The sequence below is a fragment of the Nelumbo lutea genome, chromosome 1 (genome assembly GCF_056320005.1).
Source record: "Nelumbo lutea isolate HS-2025 chromosome 1, American lotus-T2T, whole genome shotgun sequence".
In the NCBI taxonomy this organism is placed as follows: Eukaryota; Viridiplantae; Streptophyta; class Magnoliopsida; order Proteales; family Nelumbonaceae; genus Nelumbo; species Nelumbo lutea.
Window position 1 is genome coordinate 174,570,183 of NC_142684.1, and position 24,089 is coordinate 174,594,271.

The 24,089-nt window shown below is 39.6% G+C and overlaps 1 protein-coding gene and 1 long non-coding RNA gene across 2 annotated transcripts; both read right to left on the reverse strand.

Annotated features, from left to right (window-relative positions):
- Positions 1-16,216: 16,216 nt before the first annotated feature.
- LOC148879321 (uncharacterized) lies at positions 16,217-20,859 on the reverse strand. The gene is made up of 2 exons (XR_016104176.1): positions 20,460-20,859; positions 16,217-16,524 (listed from the first exon to the last, which is right to left on the reverse strand). It is a non-coding gene; the product is annotated as an uncharacterized LOC148879321 (long non-coding RNA).
- LOC148879322 (Tetratricopeptide repeat (TPR)-like superfamily protein) lies at positions 18,347-20,359 on the reverse strand. The gene has a single exon (XM_088960825.1). It carries the CDS (start codon positions 20,220-20,222, stop codon positions 18,630-18,632), a length of 1,593 nt encoding a protein of 530 aa, XP_088816951.1. The 5' UTR covers positions 20,223-20,359; the 3' UTR covers positions 18,347-18,629.
- Positions 20,860-24,089: the final 3,230 nt, after the last annotated feature.

Consider the following 24,089-nt stretch of genomic DNA (forward strand, 5'->3'; position numbering starts at 1 on the left):
TCACTACAACCTTCAGGGGAGTAGCCCGCACCTGGTACAGGAACCTTGGCCCCCGGGTCAATAAGAAGCTGTACCCAGTTCGTGCAGGCCTTCACTGCACACTTTGTTACCAGCAAGTGGTGCCCCTGCATCGAGGAGAGCCTTCTCGGAATAGCCCAGAAGGAAAGAGAGTCCATTCGGGGCTATATCAAACGGTTCAATGACGCATGCTTGCAGATTCTACGCCTAGACCCCGCAGTATAGCTCGCGGCAACCAAGAGGGGCATAACACACAAGGAATTTAGGTGGCACATGGTAGTCAACCAACCCGCGACCATAGCCGATTTCCTCAAGCTCACAAACAAATTCATAAGAACAGAGGAGGAGATCAACCAAAGGACTGAAGGCGGGATCGAAAAAAGGAAGAGGGAAGGCGATCCCTCCAACTCAGATGACAAGAGAAAGAGAGACCCAGCTCGGGGGTCGAAGCCAAGCCAGCCGTTTCGAGCTCCCTTAACAGGTCGGGCAGACTACACGCCCTTAAACATGAAGCGGGCCGAGATCTTAATGACGATCAAAGATGCCCTATATGTGAAGTGGCCACCTCGTCTGAAGGAAAACCCGAACGAGAGGAATAAAAACTTGTTTTGCAGCTTCCATAGGGACCACGGTCATAGCACTGAGCATTGTAATAATCTCCATGATGAGATAGAGGAGCTTACCCATCGCGGGTACCTATGAAATTTTGTACAACATAATAATAATAATAGTAATAAGACAGGTCGGCAGGGAGAGCACAATAGAGATGCTCCCAAGTCTAGCAGCCGACCAACTGAACCACAGAAGCAGCCCCCGGAGGAAAGACCAGTTCGGGGAACAATCCACATAGCAGCTCAGGGAACAATCAATCGTAGCAGGATGCACCTCGGCAACAGCTCGGGCATCAACCCGGGAGGCCGCCAGAGAAGAACAAAATCCCCCAAAGCAGCCTAGGACGGAAGACCCCATATTCTTCACCGAAGATGATGCACGCGGGGTCCACTACCCCCATGATGACACACTTGTCATAAAGATGAAGATCAACGACTTCGAAGTCCGGCGGGTACTCATTGACTCCGGCAGTTCAATAGACATCCTCTTTAAAGCGGCCTTCGACAAGCTCCAGTTCCGAGAGAGTGACTTGAAGCCCGCGAACACCCCGATGGTCAGCTTCAGCGGAGAAGAGTCAGACCCCTGGGAAAGGTCACAATACCTGTGGAAGTCGGCATGTGGCCTAGCACGGTAAGACTCAGTCACGATTTCTTGGTGGTCGCGACCCCCTCCCCCTACAATGCCATAGTAGGTCGGCCGATCACCCATGCTTTAAAAGTTGTGGTGTCCACTTACTATTTGGGCATGAAGTTCCCAACGGACTTTGGCATTGGGGTAGTGCGGGGCGACCAGCTCGAGTCCCGCAAGTGCTACATTGCCGCCCTCAAGGGAAAGGCCAAGGAAACCAGCGACCTCGAACTGGAGCGACATATGAAACAGAACGAGGAGCAAACTGCACCAATAGAGGAAACTGTTCCCATCTCTGTCTCGGCAGAGAACCCCGCCAGATTACTTCAGGTCGGAGCATCCCTTGAAGAACCCCTATGATTCGAACTGGTACACTTCTTACTCAGTAACTTAGATGTTTTCGCTTGGTCCGCGGCAGAAATGCCCGGCATAGACCCTATGCTCATAACTCACAAGCTCAATACTAACCCTATAGTCAGACCCATTAGATAGAAGAAACGCAACTTAGCCCTAGAACGCTAGAGGGCGGTCGATGAGGAGGTTGAGAAGCTCCTCGCAGCAGACTTCATAAGGGAAGTTCATTACCTGAGCTGGGTAGCCAACCCAGTTCTGGTAAAAAAGGCAAACGACAAGTGGCGCATGTGCGTCGACTACATCGACCTGAACTGAGTTTGTCCAAAAGATTGCTTCCCCCTCCCCAGGATCGACCGCCTAGTGGACGCGACCTCGGGACACGAGTTGCTAAGCTTCCTGGATGCCTACTCGGGCTACAACCAAATCAGGATGGACCTGTCCGATGAGGAAAAAACCACCTTCATAACCAAGTTCGGCTTGTACTACTACAAGGTTATGCCCTTCGGACTGAAAAATGCTGGGGAGACCTTTCAAAGGCTCGTGAATAAGCTGTTTCGGCCCTTAATTGGCACGAAGATAGAATGTTATGTAGACGACATGGTTGTCAAGACACAGTTTTCGCATGAATTAATACAAGACTTGCGTTCCGTCTTTCAAATTCTGCGTCAATTTAGCATGAAACTAAACCCAAACAAGTGTGTCTTCAGTGTCACCTTAGGTAAGTTCCTAGGGTACATCGTCAACCGGCACGGTATTGAGGCCAACCCGGACAAAATAAAGGCCATTCTAGATATGAGACCACCCTGAAAAGTAAAAGAGGTTCAGAGGCTAAACAATAGGATAGCCGCTCAGAGTCATTTCATGTATAAGTCAGCAGACCGTTGCCTGCCCTTCTTCAAGGCAACAAAAGGCAAAGGGTTCGAGTGGAACCCGAACTGCTAGCTCACATTTGACGAGCTCAAGAAATACCTCGCCAGCATCCTAGTGTTGACCCGGCCCGAAGAGGGCGATGTTTTAGAACTGTACCTCTCGGCAAGCAATGAAGTGGTTAGTTCGATACTAATAAGGGAAGCAGATCGGGTCCAACGACCCATCTACTATGTCAGTAAGATATTGAAGGGAGCAGAAACAAGATATCCAGAGATAGAAAAGCTAGCCTATGCGCTAGTCATTATAGCCCGCAAACTCCGCCCGTATTTCCAAGCTCATACCATCATCGTCCTCACCGACAAACCCTTGAGGCAAGTATTACTCAGGTCCGAGGTCTTTGGAAGATTGACGAAGTGGGCCATCGAATTCAGTGAGTATGATCTCCAGTACAAGCCTCGAACCGCTATCAAAGCTCAAGCCTTGGCAGATTTTGTTATAGAATGCACGTTCAGCTCGAGGCCCTTAGCCCGGTTTAGCACGAGGCTCCCAGTTCGGGTGAACTCAGTGCTCCTAGGCCGGTTGAGTCCGAGCCCCATGAGGTTGCACCTAGTTCGGTATCTCTCCTGGTTAGGCCGAGCGTGAACTGGGACGAAGAGCCCTGGATCCTTCACGTAGATGGCTCTTCAAATCAGTAGGGCAGCGGAGCCGGTGTAGTTCTTCGCGGTTCGAGTGGCACGAAACTGGAGTACGCGCTACGCTTCGAGTTTGCGGCATCCAACAATGAGGTGGAATACGAGGCGTTGATAGTAGGGCTAGCTCTGGCGCAAGAGGTAAAGGCAAAATACATAGTTATCTGCAGTGTTCCCATCTCGTGGTCAACCAAGTTACCAGGGAATACAAAGCCCGCGAGCCAGCTATGATTGCCTACTTGGCAAAGGTAAAAGAGGCACTACTTAGCTTCCAATCACACTTCATCAAGAAAATCCCGAGGTCAGAGAACATTGAGGCCAGTGCCTTGTCCCGGCTAGCCAGCACCAATGACAACACCATGAGAACTGTGTACATAGAGGAGTTACCTCGGCCTATCATTCTCCAGGGGGCAGAGGAGGTTGCTCCTATCGCCTAAGCAGAACCGAGCTGGATTGATCCACTCGTGAGCTTCCTGCTACATGGAACCCTCCCCGCAAAACGCAACGCCATTAGGAGGGTAGAGCGCCAGGCAGCCAAGTACGTCATGATAGATGGACGACTATACCGATCCTACACACTCCCCTACCTGCGCTGCTTGCGACCTCCCGAAGTCGAGCTCGTACTACGCAACATTCATGAAGGCCTATGTGGAGGACACCTGGGGGGCAGGACCGTCGCTCAAAAGGCACTACGATAGGGGTACTATTGGCCAACAATGAAAGCAGACGCCGTCGGGCTAATCAAGAAGTGCGAGAAGTGCCAAAAGCATGCCAATATTCACCATTAGCCCGCCGCCGACCTCAAGTACCTCACCAGCCCATGGCCCTTCACACAATGGGGTATCGACCTACTCGGGTCATTCCCGCTAGCAATAGGAGAAAGGAAGTTCCTAGTAGTGGTAGTAGACTACTTCACCAAGTGGGTTAAAGCTGAAACTCTCATAACCATCACAACTCGAAACGTCCAGAACTTCTTCTAGAAGAACATAGTATACCGCTTCGGGCTACCTCAGGTGCTGATCTCCGACAACGGCAAGCAGTTTGAGAACATCAAATTCCAAGAGTGGTGCCAAGGCATGGGGATCCGACAAAACTTCACGTTGGTTGCGCACCCACAAGCAAACGGTCAGGCAGAAGTCACGAATAGAGCTATCCTCCGCGGACTAAAAGGCAGGCTAGACCGAGCTAAAGGGTTATGGGCAGACGAGCTACCTAGCGTCCTATGGGCATACCGAACTACAGAGAAGACCGCCACTAGAGAAACTCCCTTCAACCTCACCTACGACACAGAGGCAGTCATCCCAGTCGAAATCGAAATACCCTCACTTCGGTTGGAAGCATACAACGACAATATTAATAACGACGAGCTATGTACCAACCTCAACCTACTTGACGAGGTGAGGGACCTCGCATACATCGGAACCGCAACGTACCAGCAAAGGGTAGCTCGATACTACAACGCCAGAGTTAAGAAACAAAACTTTCGCATCGGTGACCTGTTCCTCCGCAAGATCATGGTACCTGAGCCCGGCGTTGGCAAACTCAGGCCAAACTGGGAAGGACCCTACCGAGTAAAGAGAGTACTTGGGGAGCATACGAGCTTGAGACCCTGGAAGGTAAACAAATACCCCGGGTATGGAACACCGTCAACTTAAGACGACTTTACCTATAAATTTTCAAACTAAGCAGGCCATGAAGCCACTACCAGAGCCAAAGGGCCAAAATGTCAAGCTAGAAAAGACCTTGGCACCCTAAGGCCTAGGATGCCGAGCTAACAAGGACCTCGACACCTTAAGGCCCAGAATGTCGAGCTAAAGATGACCTTGGCACCGTAAGCTCAGTGCATAGCCCAGGGCCCAATTCAGCCTATGTTAACTAACCCGGGCGGAGAACAGATCGGGCACATAGCCTTACTATTAACTCGCCTCGGGGCTCCCCAGGAGGCTCCATTCTCGGTGCCTCGGGCTTCGCAACCCGGGAAGGATCGGCGCGGACCCGCTTAGCATCTCACTTCCTCCTTTTCATGCCAACAAACAAGTTCACACCACGAGTCTTCTCTGCCTCCATAACACCTGCAGAAAGGAGCTCGGCATCAGAAGACGGGAATAAAAGCAAAAGCAAGAGTATCTTCGTCTAAGCAAGAAACCGGCCTGAATAAGCTTGTCCTCCATCAGGTAGACTTTGCATTTGAGCCCTTGCCAGGCCCAGTCCTAGAGGCCCTTCACCGTATCTTCGTCTAATGCGACATCGGGTCAGGAGCGGCCAAACCCCACTCAGTAGGAAATGGCCACCCCGTAGCACTTCGAACCACAAAGTAGTCCTGCTTCCATGCTAGGACCTTATTTGGGAGATCCTGTAAGAGCTTGAAGCTCGGGCGAGGTGACAAGTAGTATGCCCTCCTATGCTCGGGCAAGGGACCTGCTTGTTTCTTAAGCATGAGAATAGTGGAAAAATTTCCAAGTCCAAAGGAAGGCAGTGCTCACAGCAAAGGGAGATGGTCCCAACAAGGTTGCAGATAGAGTTCGGGTGAAGCTAACCTACAGTGACGCCGAAGTGATTCATGACCTCGACGATTAGGGGATGAAAGGGAAGGCGCAGCCTGGCAACACGCTGCTCTTGAAATATCACGATCTCATCTAGATCGTGCTCCCAAGGAAAGTCGCCCAAGGGTAAAAAGTAAGTATACTCCCCAGGCAGGTTGTATTGGACGATAAGGAACCAAAGCCTCTCGGACGTCATAGTGGAAGGTCCGAACTTATCTGGCACCCGACCTCGATGGGAGGTGGATGTTAAACTACCCGAGGTGACTCGGCCTACGGGCTCAAACCCGAGCTCTTCCTCAAGCTCTACCTCGGGCCCCGCCTCGGACTCACTAAGGCTGTCGGGGGCAGTAGCTCGGTTTGTATAACCAGCATCGGACCCCCCAGGAGACTACCTAAACTACCCGAACTAGACATTGAAACAAAGAGAAGGCTGAGAACTCACCAGGAAAAGCTACTGGACTATGAAAAGTGACGCGAGCTGATAGCCCGAGACGCGAACTCAATGAACGAATGCTGAAGGATGGCGAAGGAAAGTGACCAGGGCCCCCCCACTATTTATAGCCACCGTACTCGTGCATCAACGACCAAGATCGAAACCATCCAACGACTCCCCATGAAGTCGGTTGCGCACCCCCCGAGAAAAAGCTAGCTTGGCGTGCATTTTTTACATTCAAAATCGTTTACGCACGTAAGCTACACGCAACCCGGAATTGACCCCTGGCCAAACCAAGCTGACCCTGGTTGAGCCAAGAACACAAACAGGTCAGACCGGAGAAGTTCCAACCCAAGGCCAAAGTGTCCTGAGGTAAATCTACCTGTCATCCCATGAACTCCCCGCATCGGGTCAGGACCCTAGGCATAGGGAGTGGGGAGCAATTGATGGAGGGAGATTTGACCCAACCCCTTGGCCATACGACACTTAGAAGCAATCGAGAGTGCCCTGGTAGAGTGCCAGCTCGGCACGGCAGCGGGCCCACAACCCGAGCTCCCCCAAAGGGTGAACCTACAAACCCGAGCTCCGAGCTGAAGAGTGTTGAGCTCCCCAAAGAGGAACTCGAGCTCTCCCTCCGAGATCTTGAACCTTACAAGGAGCACAAAAGGCAAAAAACCCGAACTGCCCACCCAGGGGCAGTTCGGGCCATACTTTTATCTGAACTCAAGACCACCTCGCACACCACTTCGGCTCCAACTCGCCTGATTGAACAACCATACCTGACGCCCAGGAAGCCCGTACACGGAGGCGGCGCACCTGACTGATTAGGGGTCCGACACATGACAGTCGCCCTCCAACGGCCACCTGCCACTGCCATCTCAGACGTGGCAGAGACGACCCTAACAAGGAACATATATACATGTATATATATATGCAACCGGTTTCGGGTTGATGGTTCAGTCATTCAATTTGAACGAATGACCCATTTTGACAATAAAAATTATGAAACCGTTCTGACCACTGGTTTTTGGGTCAAAGATTCGACCGTCCAGTTCAAAGGGATGGCCCGTTAAGCAGTACCATACGCGTGTGAGGTCCATTAAGCAGTATCATACGTGTTATGTCATTTGAGAGCATGACCCATACGACTTGAAAACGGAACCATCCTGGCCACCGGTCTTTGGGTCGATGATTCGACCGTCCAGTACGAAAGGATGACCCATTCTAATAAAAAATTTAAAAAAAGGCTAAAAACAATTAAACGGGTCAACGGTTCAACCACTTGGGTCAATGGGTCATTGACCGATTCAACAGTTTTTGGTCGGGGATCGGGATTGTGGTAAAATGGAACCGATTGCTTGGACGGTTTCCAATAAAAAAATGGCAGTTCGATTGTTCAGTTCGAATGGATGGCCCATTAAGCAGTATCATACGTGTTATGTTATTTGAGCGTGTGACTCATACGACCCGAAAACGAAACCGTTCTACCCATTGGTTTTCATGTTGACAGTTCGACCATTCGATTTATACGGATGGCCCATTCTAACAACAAAAATAAAAAAAATAAAAAAATGGCCAAAAAACATTGAACGAGTCGATGGTTTGACCACTCCGGTCAATGGGTCATTAACCGATTCAACGGTTTTTGGCTAGGGATTGGGATTGGGATAAAATAAAATCGGTTGCTTGGACGGTTCCCAATTAAAAAAATAAAAATACAGTTAAAACCATTGAATGGGTCAACGGTTCAACAGTTCGACCGCCTGAGTCAATTGGTCATTGATCGATTCAATGGTTTTTTGCTAGGGACCGGGATTGGGGTAAAATGGAACTAGTTGCTTGGACGGTTCTTGGGCCAAAATGTTCATCCATCCGGGTCAATGGTGGTTCGAAAACCATGGTTATTTGTGCTTTTGGATTTTCAATATCGAAAGGTGTCTTCTACTGTTGGCTTTATTCGAGTGTGTGCGGTATGTTCCTTTCTTTTTCATTTTTTGCTTTTGCTTTGTTTTTTTATGTGTTTGGTCTTCTTCTTCAAGATCCTCCAAAAACAGTTTAGGGTTTACCACCATTTTATTTCCAAAACGGTCTAGGGTCTTCTTCTTCCCTTTTGTGTGTTTTGGTCTTTCTTTGATTGAATGTATGTTTAACAAGTCCCATAGCGAAACTTTGGACTCGATTTTCTGATTTTTTTCCTTGGTTTTCCAGTTTGGTGGATTTACCGCCATTTTTTTGTGTTTAAGGTCACTTTGGAATTTATCTTTCAAGGTTTTGGAACCCCTTGCAATGTCCACCCTTCCCATGACTATGACTACAAAGTAATTTCATCTAATTATTGACATCTAGAAAAAATGGCCCAGAAATGGAACCATTCTAGCACCGGTTTCCAGGTTGACGGTTCAATCGTCTTCTTTGAACGAATGGCCCATTCTAACTTCTAATAACAAAAAATAAAAAATGGCCAAAAACCGTTGAACGGGTTGACCGCCCAGGTCAATGGGGTCATTGACTAATTTAACGATTTTTGGCTAGGAACCGGGTTTGGGGGTAAAACGGAACCGGTTGCCTAGACGATTCTCAGGCCAAATGGTCGTACTATCTGGGTCAACCGGGAGTTCTCGATGTGAAACAATGACAGCTATGAAGTAAAAGTTAGAACTATCACTGTATGTAAAACGAAACCGGTTGCCTAGACGATTCTCAGGACAAATGGTCGTACTATCTAGGTCAATCGGGAGTTCTCGATGTGAAACAAATGACAGTAATGAAGTAAAACTTAAAACTATCATTGTATGATCGTGTTCTTTTATATGAGATGCTTTTCTAAAACAATATTTAAAAAATGAGTAACGATGGTTTCTTTTATGAGTTTTAAGACTTGGGTACTTATAATTATAATTCTTATTAAAAAAGCATTGTCTTTTTTAATGTAGCAAATAGCAATATGGTGCAATTCTGTAGGGGCCCCTCCGCTAGTTATAATTTATACTATTATTGTAAAATAATCTCATTAATAAGAATTATTTTTCTAGTTAATTAAAACATAATATTAATTCGAATAATATGTTATAACATAGTATACATTTGAATTTAATAATCTCATTATTTAAATTATTATTAATTTAAATATTATGTTATAATTAATTTTAATATTATGTTATAATTATTTGAATATTATGCTATAATTATGTTATGTAACATAATATAAATTTGAAAATATTAATCTGAATTTAATAATCTCGTTATAGAATAATCTCATTACTTAATTATTATTAATTTGAATATTATGTTATAATTATTTTTCTAGTTCTAAGAAATTTTTTTATTTCAATATTTTAACTATTTAAAATCTAGTTATGTTAAATATTTCGTTAGTTAAAACATTTTGTTATTTAAATATTGAAATAATATATAAAATATTTAAAATTTTTCATTATTGGAATTTTATTTCTTTTAAAGTTATTACATAATATTAAATATTTTGTTATATAATCATTTATCTATTTCTAATAATATATTATTTAAGATATTAAGTTCTTGAAATATTTAAATAATAATTGTGTTAAATTTTTATTATTTGAATAACATTAATAATCTGGAAAACCGTAATTTATGTTTTTAGTACATAATTTCATGATGAATTTTGTAAAATTATAAAATTATTAATAATATGAATATTATTAAATCGATTATAATTATTTTTTTTGTGTTCTAATAATTTTTTAAGGTTATTATATAATTTTGTTAGAATATTTAAATAATTTTTAAACTTTTTAACTCAAACTTTTTTTATATAGTTATAGATAAAATGTGGGGGAGAGGATAAATAGGAATTTGAGATAATTTAGGAGAAAGTGGGGGATAATGGGGGGAAGTAGTTTAGGAGAAAATTTAGGAGAAGATATTATTTAGGTTATTGGGAACATGTGTGTGTGGGGGGGGGGGGGGGAGGGGGAGAGAGAGAGAGAGAGAGAGATTTTAGGTAATTTTTTTATTGGGAAGGAGAACATCTCATTGGTTGTTTAAAAAATGGCATGGAATAAAAAAATAAAAAATAAAAAAAAAGAGAAATTTTCTAGATTGTTGTGTTTTAATATATATACTAGTGGGGCCCGTGAGATGCACAGGCTTATTAAACTAAAATCTATGTTAAAGGACCTTTATGTAGGGGTGATCATTTCAGCCCGGCCCGGCCCGACCCAAAAATTCTGAGCTTGGGCCTGGGACTTTTGTTCAAGCCCGCAAATTTTAGAGCTGGGCTTGGGCTTAAAACTTCAGGCCCGACCCGACCCGCATATATTTAAACTTACACATTTTGTGTATAATGTATGCATATGTATACATGTTATTTTACATTAGATTATATATTTTATATATAAATATTATAACATGACATGTATAATTTATATTATATGTAATAGTTTATATTATATAATGTATAAAATAAGTTTATATGCATGTTATGTCATTTAATATAAAATATTATATATATGTAATGTTTTATATATGAAAGATTTGGCACAAAATCTAGCCCAACCCAGGCTGGGCCGGGCCCGTATAGACCTGAGCTAGGGCTTATCTTTTGGGCCCAGAACCCCAAGCCGGGTTAGGCCCAAGCCTAAGCTATAGCCCTTATCATAAGTGCAAAGCCCGGCCCGACCCATGATCACCCCTACCTTTATGATATTTTTAATTGAGCAAAGCGAAAGTAAATCTAAACCAATCATTGTTTTTTTTCTTTTTGTTATGTATTGTTAGATAAAATTGTATTAATTTTTAGGGTAAATTGCTGAAACCTCGTCTAAAGTTCCTGACTATGTTGAAACCTCCCCTAAAGTTTGGTAATTGCAATCATTTCCCATGAACTTTATGACATAGTTGTAAATAGACTCTCTCCGGAAAAATCTTCTAAAAGAAGGCATGAAAATGTCCAAAATACCCATGTACTTACTTTTAACAAAAATGTTTATTTTTCAAAATTTTTCTTCATATGAATCACTATCCCAAGTCCTTCCAATCTCTTTTCTAAAATTGATTTATTTTCCAAATTTGCCCTTTACATCAATCACTCAAAGGTCAAGCTTTAAATTCTCTTTGTTTTTGTTGTTCATAAAGTTTGTATTTTTTCCTGTACAAGCCAAGCTTAAAGAAATGCATGGGTATTTTAAACATTTTCATGCCTTTTTTTTTAAGAAGATTCTATCAAAGGGGGTCTACTTGCAACTGTATTAAAAAGTTCAAGGGAGGTGATTGCAATTACTAAACTTCAAGGGAAGTTTCAACAATTTGCCCTAATTTTTATTACGTTAGATAAATTATTGTTAATTTGTGTTATTCTCAATTGAATTTAAAAGAATTTTATCTTTTATTAATTTTCATTAGATGCATTTATTTTGATTTTTAACAATTTTTTCCTATTATTACATATCTAATTTTTTGATTTATTTAATATCTTGACATGGTAGACTTCAGAATTGGCAACAAAGCGAGTTTGCACAGGAACCATACTCCCCATCCCTAACCCCAATGTTAGGTCGGGTTAGGGACTTCACTCCTCATTCTTATCAATCGGGTATCTCAATTATTTATCAAGTATAGTAAAAAACTAAATTTGAAATACAAATATTTTACATTTGGGATCGGGTTGATGTAGGGACTTTACTATACATCCCCATCATTGTTCCCGATCACGTATCCCAATTTTCCCTTTGTATGTGCTAAATCTAATAAAGCTTATGCATGGTATGAAATTTGGTTGGATTTTAATCTTATCATTTTTATTACTCTTCCCAAAGAGTAGACCTCTTTTGAATGATATCAAAAGTGAAATCTCTCTTTCAAACGATCACAGAAGTCGATGCTTGGACTGTGACAAAAGCAGACCATAAATATCAGAGAATGGAAAATAGAGTAAATACAGATGATAATGGTTGCTGGATCTAGTTGAGATAATGGTTTCTCGAACCTTGAAAGAGCCTTCCTGGATGTAGCTGGAGAATCATTGCTTGAACGGTGCCAAAAACAGAAAAAATAGGCAGTGGTTACCGTGACAAAACCAGAGCGATATCACTGGCAAGACTTTGGTGCGAACCGAAGCAAAGGAACATTGTGAATGATGCCAACAACAAAGCAAAATTACTATAGTTATCGTCTCGTAAACAATGGCGAAAACAGAACATTATCGGGAAGATTTTGATACGAATGGAAGGAGACAATCGTTGAGAGAATGATTGTGATACAAATGGAAGGAGGGGATTATTGTGAGAAGGAAAGCAGAGCAGTATCCTACCAACATACATTACTTTCTAAATCTCTGTTTGACACATACATTCCTTTCTAATGAAATTCAAGAAGTGGGAGTTAACAAAGCTTCAACTAATGAAACGTGGTGGGAAGATGATAAACATATAAAAAGGTGGGTTGATAGTGGCGTGAAAATAGAAAACTCCAAAGTGGATGAGATGTGTGTATCCTCCTCTCTTTTTCAACATATGTATATGGAAGCAAAAACGTAGGAGATAAAGTTAAAAATTAAAGACATTCCACATCCAATAGCCAAGAGTGGGAAATAGGGTTCGAGACTCTCTTCTTTTATTAGTTGTTTCAAAAAATGACATGGATTAAAAAAAATAAAAACCCCTGCCATCCAATTGTGACTAGTGCCAACATGGCATTCTTAATCCACTATATTGGATACAGCAAAAAATTTATATCAAAATCAAAACATCTATCTCTCCATCCCTTTGTCTCTCAACCTCATGCTCCCTCTATCTCTCCCACTACCTCTATGTCTGTCTCTATCTCCTGCTCTTTTTGTATCTCTTGCTCCCTCCACCTCTCAATCTCCTATTCCCTTTGTCTTTCGATCTCCCTCCCACTCTCTCACTCTCATAGTCATCTCTCAATCTCCCACTCCCTCCGTCTTTCCCACTCTCTTAGCTTTGGTCAATAGCCAAATCAAAATCTCTCTCTCTCTCTCTCTCTCTCTCTCTCTCTCTCTCTCTCTCTCTCTCTCTCTTTCTGTGTGTGTGTGTAGATCTTTCATTCTCCCTCAGTCTTTCTCTTGCTCCCTCATTTTTTCATTTTTCATAGAAACTTATATGGTATTTATCAAACCGTATAAGTTATAAGTTTGTCAAGGGACCAATAACTTGTCTCCATTGCACCATTGAGCTTCTTATGCTTGTGGAATGGAAGAATCACCATTGCCACTCTTTTTCTACTATGGTGCAAATGTTTGTGTATGTTGGACAATGTTGAGATGGCTGTCATTAGTTGCACAGAGACATGACTAGATTGTTGGAAAGTTTCAAATGCAACCCCAAACCTGCACAGGATTGGGATTGCTCACCATTGTTGTGGCTTAATATTAATTCTCGAGGAAGAAGCTGATGAACAATGTTTTGAAGGAAAATTTTGACATTTTCAAAAATATAAATCGTACACATCATCACATGATACACATGACTGACGACCAATTAATGGCAAGTAATGGATTGGTGCATGTTAAAAGTTAGGATACTGAATTGTTGCATTTTAAAGTTCGGAAACCAAAATGACACTGAGCTAAATGTACAGATACTAATCGAGAATTTTCTCATAAATAATTTTCTTTAGAAAACTATTGAAATCTGGTTGCCATCAATCGCCGCTCAGTCCTGCGTCGCACCGCTTGCTGGCCTAGCTGCCCATCCAAGTCCCAACTGCGAAGCTCGGATCATAAGCGTTGGTTTAGGCCTTTAGGGTAGACGAATAGGCCATCGTTAGTGAGATATGGGTCCATCGTCAAGATTCGAATATGTGGTGGGTTAAATTCCAGGTACATTATTCTTCGTTTGTCAAGAACTTAAGATCCATGTATTAAAAACTGAACCAACTGTGGACCAGCCAAAGGGCCCAACCCAACTCATGTGCTTTGATGCGTTAGTCACTTTATTTAAACCATGAATGAATGAGGCTTATGCCTAAATTTGGGTAGTTGATGGGTCATCATAACCAATGTTCAAAGTATTGAAAACACCAAGTGTATCAGAAAGACAATTTTAAGAGACGTAACAGAATACACTTTGGATACGCATGCGTATTGGAGAAAAACTAAGATACACATAGATACGCTTGGAAACACTATAAATACTTTAATAAATCATAAAAATACATCAACAACACTAAATATAAGACCTCAATGAGGTGTATATACATTAAATTAATATATTTTAATGTTTTATGGGATGAGAAAAACTCAATTCTCCTATCCAACCATAAAGCATGCATTGGCACAAATTCTAAGTGAAAATATAATAAATAATTATTTATTATTTGTTTTAAAAATTTATAAAAATAAATAAACATTATATAATATATTCAAAAAGTAGTTATTGAAGAAGAAATTTCAGTTGCTTTGTGGATATGATAGATCATCCATATAATTATAACATATTCAATCATTGTGGTCAAATGATAAAATATAATTAATTAATTAATTAGTTATTTATTTTTAATTCTAAAAATAAAAAATAAAAAAAATAATATTTATTAAATAAGAAATTTCAATTGGTCTATGAATATGAAAGATCATCCATAGAATTATAATATATTCAATTGTTGTGATCAAATGATAAAATATAATTTTTTATTTTTTATTTTTTAATTCTAAAAATATAAAAAAAAATACTAAAGAAGAAATTTCAATTGCTCTATGGATATGATAGATAAATCCATAGATCTAAAACATATTTAGTCTTTATAGGCAGAGAAAAATTACATTTTCAAATTTTTTATTAATTTATATTTCCCCAAATGTCTTCATGAAATTTCCAGAAATTTATTAACAACACAAAAAAAAATTTGATTTTGAATGTAAGAAATGTAGATCAACATAAATTTAAACATTCAAGAAAAAAAATCACAAGATATTATAAAAAATTGAACAAATTTACCTATTTTTGCCATATTTTTTCAAAATTTGAAAAATTTTCAAATAAAATGAATGATTTACACTTGTTTCTTATAATTATTTTTTACAAATCTAGCACTCTAGGAATGAGGTTTGGAGTTTTATAGTCATTTGAGGGTGAAAGAAGGCTTATTTGAAGGAAAAGAAACTTGCTTTTTCCCGCCCCCCCCCTTTTTTTAGTTTTGGCCACATCTCTTTTGTCGATACACTCTCGATACGCCCCAATACGCCTCTGATACACTCTGATATGATCTGGTATGGGTCTAATACACATGAAAAAAAGATAAGACGTCCGATTTCCATTATCGTATCTGTTTTTCAAAGATACAATACGATACACCGTATCGAGCTTATCATATCAAAATTTTAAACCTTGGTCATAGCTTTTTTGGAACTGTATTTTGGACTTAGAATGACCAACACTTGTGCTAGAAATTCTCAACTAGGGTTGTCAAACTTGGACCAGCCAGACAGTTGAACCGCTATTACCAGGAACCAGCAGCCAAAGGGATTTTGCCCAATTCTTAGAAATGTTGACTCGGTCAAATTCACCCGATTTACTTGCCTCGTACGCGTATATGTACTGTTTTAAGCTTATTCTGATCATGTATAGCTTTAAAAGATAATCTATAACGATAAAACCCTGTTTAAATTTGTTTATATCTTTTATCTTAACGAGTTATATGATTGAACCATTCATCAACACACCAATACAATCATTTCTTTTTTAATGTTCAAAAAGATCAAGGAGCTAAATCTTAAATGAGACAATTTCTATATTAAAAATTGTTTTGTTTTATAAATTATTATCCAGCTAGAATTTTAGGAATAGGGGAAGGGATTTGTTAGTTTGGATTTACATTAACGTCCTTCCAAATATACAGAAAAAAAAAATGTCAAATTTACCTTTTCTCCTTGTTTCATTGCTAGATAACTAAATAGCAATATTCTTTCACGGATAGATTTCATGTGAAAGGTCATGGCATCTAGATCTATTTATGGTTACGGCTAAACCTGTGGAAAAGAAACAAAAACGAAATTGGAGGAGCATCGCCAAATGCCAAGCAATCCGTCTAATGGCAAACCGCAAACCTAATATCTCAACAAGAAAGGGAAAGAAGAAGAATAAAAGCCGGCATTTTCCATTCCCGTTATTAAGAAGGCTTTAATCAGGATTTTGAGCACAATCCATGATGGAGGCCTCAGCAAAAGTTTTGATCCATAAACTTCGACTTTATTTAATCATATGTTTGGAAATTGGAACTCCTATTGAAAAAAAAAAAAAGTTTGCACAGCCACGCCTGCCTGCACACATACAGAAGATTAAAGCCACTAAGGGTTTAAGGCATAAATTGTCCTCCCATTTGTCTACTTTGTGGATGATGATGTCTCTTGCTTCCTTTGCTCTGGCTTAACGAATGGATCCTACAAGTTTTAAAGGAGATGGGGTATTAACAAAAGTTCAATCATCAAATTAACTTAGGACTACAATGTCTTACAATCATTATCCAACAGGAGGATTTTTCTACAAATGAAGCTTCTTTAAGCTTTAAGTGAAGAATCTAAAAGGACAACTCAGTAAATTCTAACTAACCTTCTAAATACCGATCTTTTCAAGTTCATTATGCCAGTCTTTTTCAATTCATAACTGTTCCCAAGTATTTCGTCAGCTAAATAAACGAGGAAACATATCCAATGTACATACAAACCAGAAACAGCACACTTTACTACAATTCCTAGGTTATCCCCAATAAAGATCAATTATCCTATTCCTAGTAATAGTATATGTATATTGCAAAAAGAAAACTATTTGACTTGACCAACTTTTTTCAATCCAAATCTGAGTGACATGACTATGTAATTATTGCCAGATTGTTTATGCCCCTCCGGCCCTCCCTTGCAAAAAAAAAAAAAAAAAAGAAAGAAAGCAGAAGTGTTCACACTCCTAGGAATCCATTTGAACGAGATTTTCAATCTGGATGTGAAGGATCTTGCTTTTCTTATAGTATGGGTGTAGATCAAAGAAACTAACTTATCATCCCTTAACATCGCTTAACCATCCATTACAAGCCTAGAGTTCCCTTCTACTTTATGCTCTATATAATCCGGTCAGCCAATTTCAGCCCTTGTAAAACTGAGTAACTTCCGTCTTGGCTGGAGTTACCAATTCCAAGTGGTCAGTGTAAATCAAGAGGACTTCACATGATGAATTCCTGAATTAATACAGTTACCTATGCTGCAACCATCGAAGATGAGCTTAATTTTAAGATGTAGAGGCAGTTCCAATATCCGTTGGATGGTAGCTTTCAATAAGAGAGAAGAAGCCACAATGCTGTCATCCCCTCACTATAGCATCCCTCTCTAATTGCTAATGCCAATTTGCTGAAACATTTTATTCTTAGCTCCAGAAGAGAGGATTCACAAAAGGAGGTTCAAAGGGACAGAGAGGAGTGTCAATGTGATTGAACTTAGCAACTTAAAAATATAATTAGATAAATTGAATGCTTTTCTTTTCATTTTCCCTTTTTTGTTTTGCTTTTTATTTTTTTGGGGAGGAGAGATTAAACAAGATTTAATAACAGCCATGAGGACTTTATTGAAATTGGTTTGGTCCTCCCATCATTGAAGAAGCCTGAACTTGCCTAGAGAACAGTTAAAATACTGGAAATCAGTCTTCTTCACTTTGCCTAGAGCACAGTAAAATGATGACCAATGCAATATGAACAGTTCACTTGTAGGTTCTACATTCCAAGCCTGGCAATACTTCCAAATTTGTGGAGGAACCAAAACGGGTGTAAACCAGAATAAAGACTTAATTGAAGCAAGGGATGCCAAGGTCCTTCAAAATCTAACCACATAAGGGGAACAAAAACAAAGTCTTCCATTTATGACACCCTAAAGTATGTTATCAGTAATAGTTGATATTGTGCAAATGCATACTATAGCTCACTATGTAATAGAAAATGTACTAAACATGCTGCTAACATAAAAGGTTTACCATTGCAAACCAATTTCTGTGGATAATTACTGTGAAGCTGGGCAACAGAGAATGTTTTTAATTTCCGACTTCATTAGTTTCCAGGACTCAGAAAATCACCATTGCGTTCTTCAACATGGACTGATTATTGTTTTGTCAAGCAAGTTGCCCCACACAATACCAGCAAAAGGTCAGTAAAAGAGTAATCATTACACCCAAAGAGGAAAATCAGTTAACTAATTTCAAAAAAATAAAAAACTGATGCCAAAATGGAGGGAATATTCTTTTTTAATAATTGAGTCAACGATTTCAAAGTGGTTCCAGAAATCACACATTATAGAGTAGGTTTCTCAGTGATTCTGATATCAGAAACCACTGTAATTGGAATTATTTGTGTTCAAGAAAACCACCAAAGTCATGAAGTAGATGCTTCAACTGAATACCTATCATTGTCCCTATAACATTGCCAATAGCATAGAATCTTAAAGGCACGGCCACTTCTTAAAGCTCATCAATATCATTTTTCTTGAACCAATAGGTCAACATTTCCAACCTAGCATTCAATGGTTATCCAGCTACCCCCTGCTTCCTTACTCAGACTTTTCTCCCACAACAAATTCCTCAACTCCTCCACAACATCCCATCTCCCAATGGCAGCATAGAAGTTTGAAAGCAGTATGTAGTTCCCAGGTTTGTCTGGCTCCAACTCAAGTAGGCGTCTTGCTACAAACTCACCCCTCTTCACATCCAAATTAATTCTACAAGCATTAAGTAGGGCTGCCCATACTGCACCCATGGGCTCATTGCCCATCTTTTGCATATCATAAAAAACACCCCAGGCTTCCTCAAGCTGACCTGCCCGGCCTAAGAGGTCTATAAAGCATGCATAATGCTCTGATCTTGGAATTATTCCATGTTCCAATCTCATGGAAACAAAACATTCTCGACCTTTTTCCACCAGACCTGAATGCCCACAAGCCGATAGAACAGCCAAAAATGTCACGGAATTTGGTGAAACACCAGTCTGTTCCTTGCTCATCTTATCAAACATCTCAAGAGCTTTGGCACCATACCCATGACTGCCATATGCATCTATAATACTGGTCCAAGAAACCACATTTTTTTGAGGAATTCGATCAAACAAGAATCGGGCGATTGATATTTTACCACATTTAGCATACATGTCCAACAAAGTATTTAAAAGTTGAGTGTCCCACTCAAAGCCAAGACGGATTGTCACACAGTGTATCTGCTTCCCAATCCATAAATCTGAGCACTCTGAGCAGGCAGAAAGAATACTGGTGAGGGCAATCTCATTTGGTTTCATGTAATTCATAATAGAGAAAGCCTCTTTGTACTTTCTATTTCGGACACAACCAGAAACCAACGAGTTATAGATTGCATCATCTTTTCTGCAATTCAAATTGCGGAAAACATTAATGGCTTCATCCATTAACCCGCAACTTGAATAGAAATCAATGAGAGCAGTACCCAAGACTAGCATATCACAACCCCTAACAATTACTAACGCATGAGCTTCCCTCCCCTGTTTAAGAGCCTTCAGAGAAGCGCAGGCTTTCAGCACAGAACACAACGTGAAATCACTAAAGTGGACTCCACTCTTTCTCATTGCTTCAAAGACACGGAGTGCATCCCTAGTAAGATTATGGCAGAGGAAACCTGAAATCATGGTGTTCCATGTAACAACATCCTTCGATCTTGTCTCTTTGAAGAGGCGAACCGACTCACTCAAGTGTCCACACTTGGAGTACATGTCCATGACGGCGGTTTGTGTAACAGTTTCGGAAACAGCACCGGTTTTGATGACCAAAGCATGGACTTGTCGACCTCTCTTGAGGTCTGCCAGGGCTGTGGACGCGCCAATAACAGGTGTAAAGGTGTAACAATCCAGATCATGGCGCGTCCGGTGCATCTTACGGAAAAGATGCCATGCAGCATGAGCGTCGCCATTTCGAACTTGGGCAGCAAGAAGAGCGTTTAGTGACCACAAGTCTCTGTTGGACGTTTCATCAAACAGGTTCTTAGCGTGTTCAACGCCTTTATGCGGTTTCAGAACGTTTGTAGTAAAGGTTCCATAAGAAGATTTGGTTTTAGGTATTCCAACAAGACGAGATACTAGAGACATAAAACTTAGAGGAGAGAACAGGAAAGGATAAAATAAGATGATTCAAACAAAACAAATAGTAAAACACAAACGCAAGAAAAAAGAATTTAAATATCCCATATCTCACAGTAGTGGATTCAATCGATCCTACAGAAAATTGAACTGATGCAACAAAAGGAAGGGAGGAGAAATCATGTCGAATAGAAAAGCAAATACAGGCTAAAAAGCCTAAACTTTTAGGGTTTCGATGGGACTTACGTTATCGACGAAGAGGTAGTTCGCAACGACGACGGTGGCTACGATGGAACCCAAGATGGACACTGGACCAGTAAGAAGACTCCATTTTCTGTAAATCATCTTCTCTCACTCTAACTTCCTTCTCGCTGCTTCTGCTCTTCCTCTTCAAAACCACAACTATGAAGAATGCCTGTCGGAGTCGGACCTTGTGCCTTCGCGCGGAGAGCTTATACGGAGCGAGGTATGTGCTTTCACAAGATTGGAGATCTGTATATGAAACAACATCAACAGTTTTACACGCACGAGATGCCAAGCGATTTTCAATTTTTCACGTGGACTAAGCCAGAAGCACGTTGGGTCTGAGGGGATTTTTGAGCGCACCTCACCCGAACCTCACAGTCACAGAGCGCACCAATCTCCCGATTTGGTATGTATTTGGCACCGATGTTGCAGAAAATTGTGATGCTGATGTGTGGGTTGAAGGTACTGTTTTTTTAGAAAACGTTTTTTTTTTCTATTTATAAACGTTATAGGAAGTCTACATCATTGCCACATCATGTCTTTATCGGTAGCAATAAACTGTAATCTAAGGTGATGGGATCTGCTCCTTGCAGTCACATCCACCATGCATTGGGAGCATATCCTGTGAATAATAATCAATAAGTATGGGAGATGTTCCCAATGCATGATAGGATGTGCCTGTGAGGCGCTTGTGAGCCATCAAGTGCGAGGAAAAGATCCGGTCTCCAATATGAAAAAATGTCAAATTCGGTATTGCTCCAAATCATGCATTCTCGATTTCAAAAGTGTGACTTGAAGTTCTACTTTTTATAAAAAAATTATTCTAAATAAATAAGCATTTTCTGAAACACTATTTTTTCCAACGTAACACTGATGTATTACCGTTTTCTGGAGCAGCAACATCGATGCCAAACAGACGCTTGATACTCATTTGGATAATAAAAAAACAATGATAAAGGCATTTATCCGAATAAGTGTTTATCTGTAAACACTTGGCATGGATAAATGAATTTATCCAAGTAAATAATTTAACGAGACACGAATGAAGCCTGACATTCTTTAGCTACTTGCATATTAATGATTGGAAGTAAGATCATCATAACAAACAAAATATATGATACCGAAGAGCTTTGGTCGATAAAAAACCATGAATTTTGATGAATAATACCACCTGATTGGTTAAGAGTATTGAACGGATAAGTGATTACTTTGTAGTGCAAATGTGTGTTTTATGCATTTATGCATTCTATTTAAATTTTATGGACATTTGATAAAAATGCAATTGTGCATTTCAAAATATGTTTGCACTCAAAATGAGAGTTGTGTTTGAATTCAAAAAAATGGACACAATTTTTGCACTTAAAATTGATCAATGTAAAAAAAGGTGAATTTCAGTCTTGAAATTCATTTTTACACCCATCACAACTTAAATTTGTTTGACAGGATTAAAGTAAAATTAAATCAATTTTGTATTTTTATAAATCAAACATATTTATATTTGCACTCTTTGCAAACTGAGCTTTAGGCTGCGTTTGGAAGTGATGTAAATCAAGATTGACATAAATATTTACGTTGATTCGGTTTTGTCATCATGTAGAAGAAGTGTAAATCAAGATTAATGTAAAACCCCATTCTGGTTTAGATTTGTCGGCATTTGGATTAAGTGGAGTTTTATGTCGTAAATCGATGTAAAATCTCATCAAAAGTAAAATTTTACATCGATTATCAATGTAAATACTATACCAACAAAATCAATGTAAAACTTCACACTTTTTGAAATTAATATTCACTTTTTTACGATTCGGTATAAAACATCATCAATGTACTTTTGCACCAATTCCAAATGCAACCTTATACTCAAATTACTTTGAACTAAGCCAGCAAAGTATGACACTTTGGGCCCCCATATTATATTTGTGAAACGCTTAGACCTTTATACTTTCATGTCACAAATTAACCCACTTCTCACCATCTTGTTAGAGGAGTCAGGGGTGTGATCCCATGTATGTGTGCTTTGTCAAGACATTTCTAGAATCTTGAAATGCCCTCGTCTCATTTTGGAGGACAGTTTTGCTTTAACCTTTTATCATAATGTTGTGTTTGGTTGCAGTGCAAATAAATTTGCATTGATGCAAAATTATGATAATGCAAATGGTTTGGGTGCATATTCTGATTTATTTTTGTTTCAAATTTTACCTTAAGCTGCGTTTGCAAATGATGCAAATAAGTGTGAATGCAAATATGTAGAGTGTAAAACGGTCTATATAAATTGCAAAGTTTGATTAGTTTTGCACTGACAAATTTATCTTCTTACCAAACAGGCTTTTAGCTATAATGGATGAAAGCATGAATTCTAATAAACCATAGACCTTTTTTTTTTATCAAAAGCCCACTTGAATGCAATTTTATCTATTTTTTATTGATGTACTTTTACATCTTATTATCAATGTAAATATACATTGAGAAATGTGTTTTTTGTCATTTGTCAATGCATAAATGTAATATTACCAAACATAGGCAAAAGTGAACTAGAGTGCATATTTACCCTGAACTGGGATTTACACTCCATTTGCATCATTTTCAAACGCAGCCTTATTTTATTTGATTACAGTACAAATGAAGTAAAATAAGACTTGAAACAGAATGAATTAAAAATCAAAAGAAAATTAAACCAGAATTTATATTCTTTTCATTTTTGGTCCCATGCATTTTTTACTACAAATAGGATTGCACTTCAACCAAACACAGCCTAAACTACTAACTAAAGCTTTAGACTATTGAACTTAAGCCTCAAGAGTCAAGATCAGTCAAGTAATAATGACTGATTTTAATTATTACGAAGATTTATTAAACGTTAAAATGTGTGCCATTTTTAACAAGTCGTGATGGTATGGTGTGGCAGATTAAGAATGTTTTCCTTTCCATATGGATTGACTTCAGCTTAAATCCCATAAACAACATAAAGACATGGAGCTTGATAGAGAGATGGGTCGCAGCCAAGGCCCAAGAGAGGAGAATAAGTATGTGTTTGGAAAATGTTTGTATTTGATTTATTTGTAAAATCGAAAAAAGCAATAATGAATCTATTTATTGACACTTAGACGCTATTAATCACCAATAGACATCACATCAGCAAAACAATAAATAAATGTCTATTCATCAGAAGGAGTGTTAAAATGAAACTTCCTTCAATGATAAGTGTGCGTACATAAATCAAGGTCTGTTTTTGTAAGTCTCTATACATACGAAACAGCATAAGGGGAGAAATGTTAAAGTGGCGCCTATAAAACTTCCCTCAATGTAAGATTTCTACCAAAACTCTTCTTAACTGCATTGAAGAGTCATTTAAGTGCATGATTTTAGAACTGAAAAGCTTGAAATCTAGCAGGAGTTGTGGTTTTCAATTCTCAAACCTTTCAGTTGATTTATGTGATTTTGAGTTGTTGACAGCTTGCAAGAAAGAATTTGAGGATTGATTAAAACTTGTGAAAGAATTTGTCCAATCTCAAAGAACTTCTGGAGCAATTATGAGTGTATACTGAATAGTTTCAGTGTGGAATTTTTGCAGTTTTATGCGATTGTTCTGTTTTTATGAGCATTTTTGTGGCTTTGTGCAAAACGAAACTTTTT

Coding starts and splice junctions, on each gene's coding strand:
- LOC148879322 (XM_088960825.1), bottom strand. CDS start 20,222: ATGTCTCTAGTATCTCGTCTTGTTGGAATACCTAAAACCAAATCTTCT.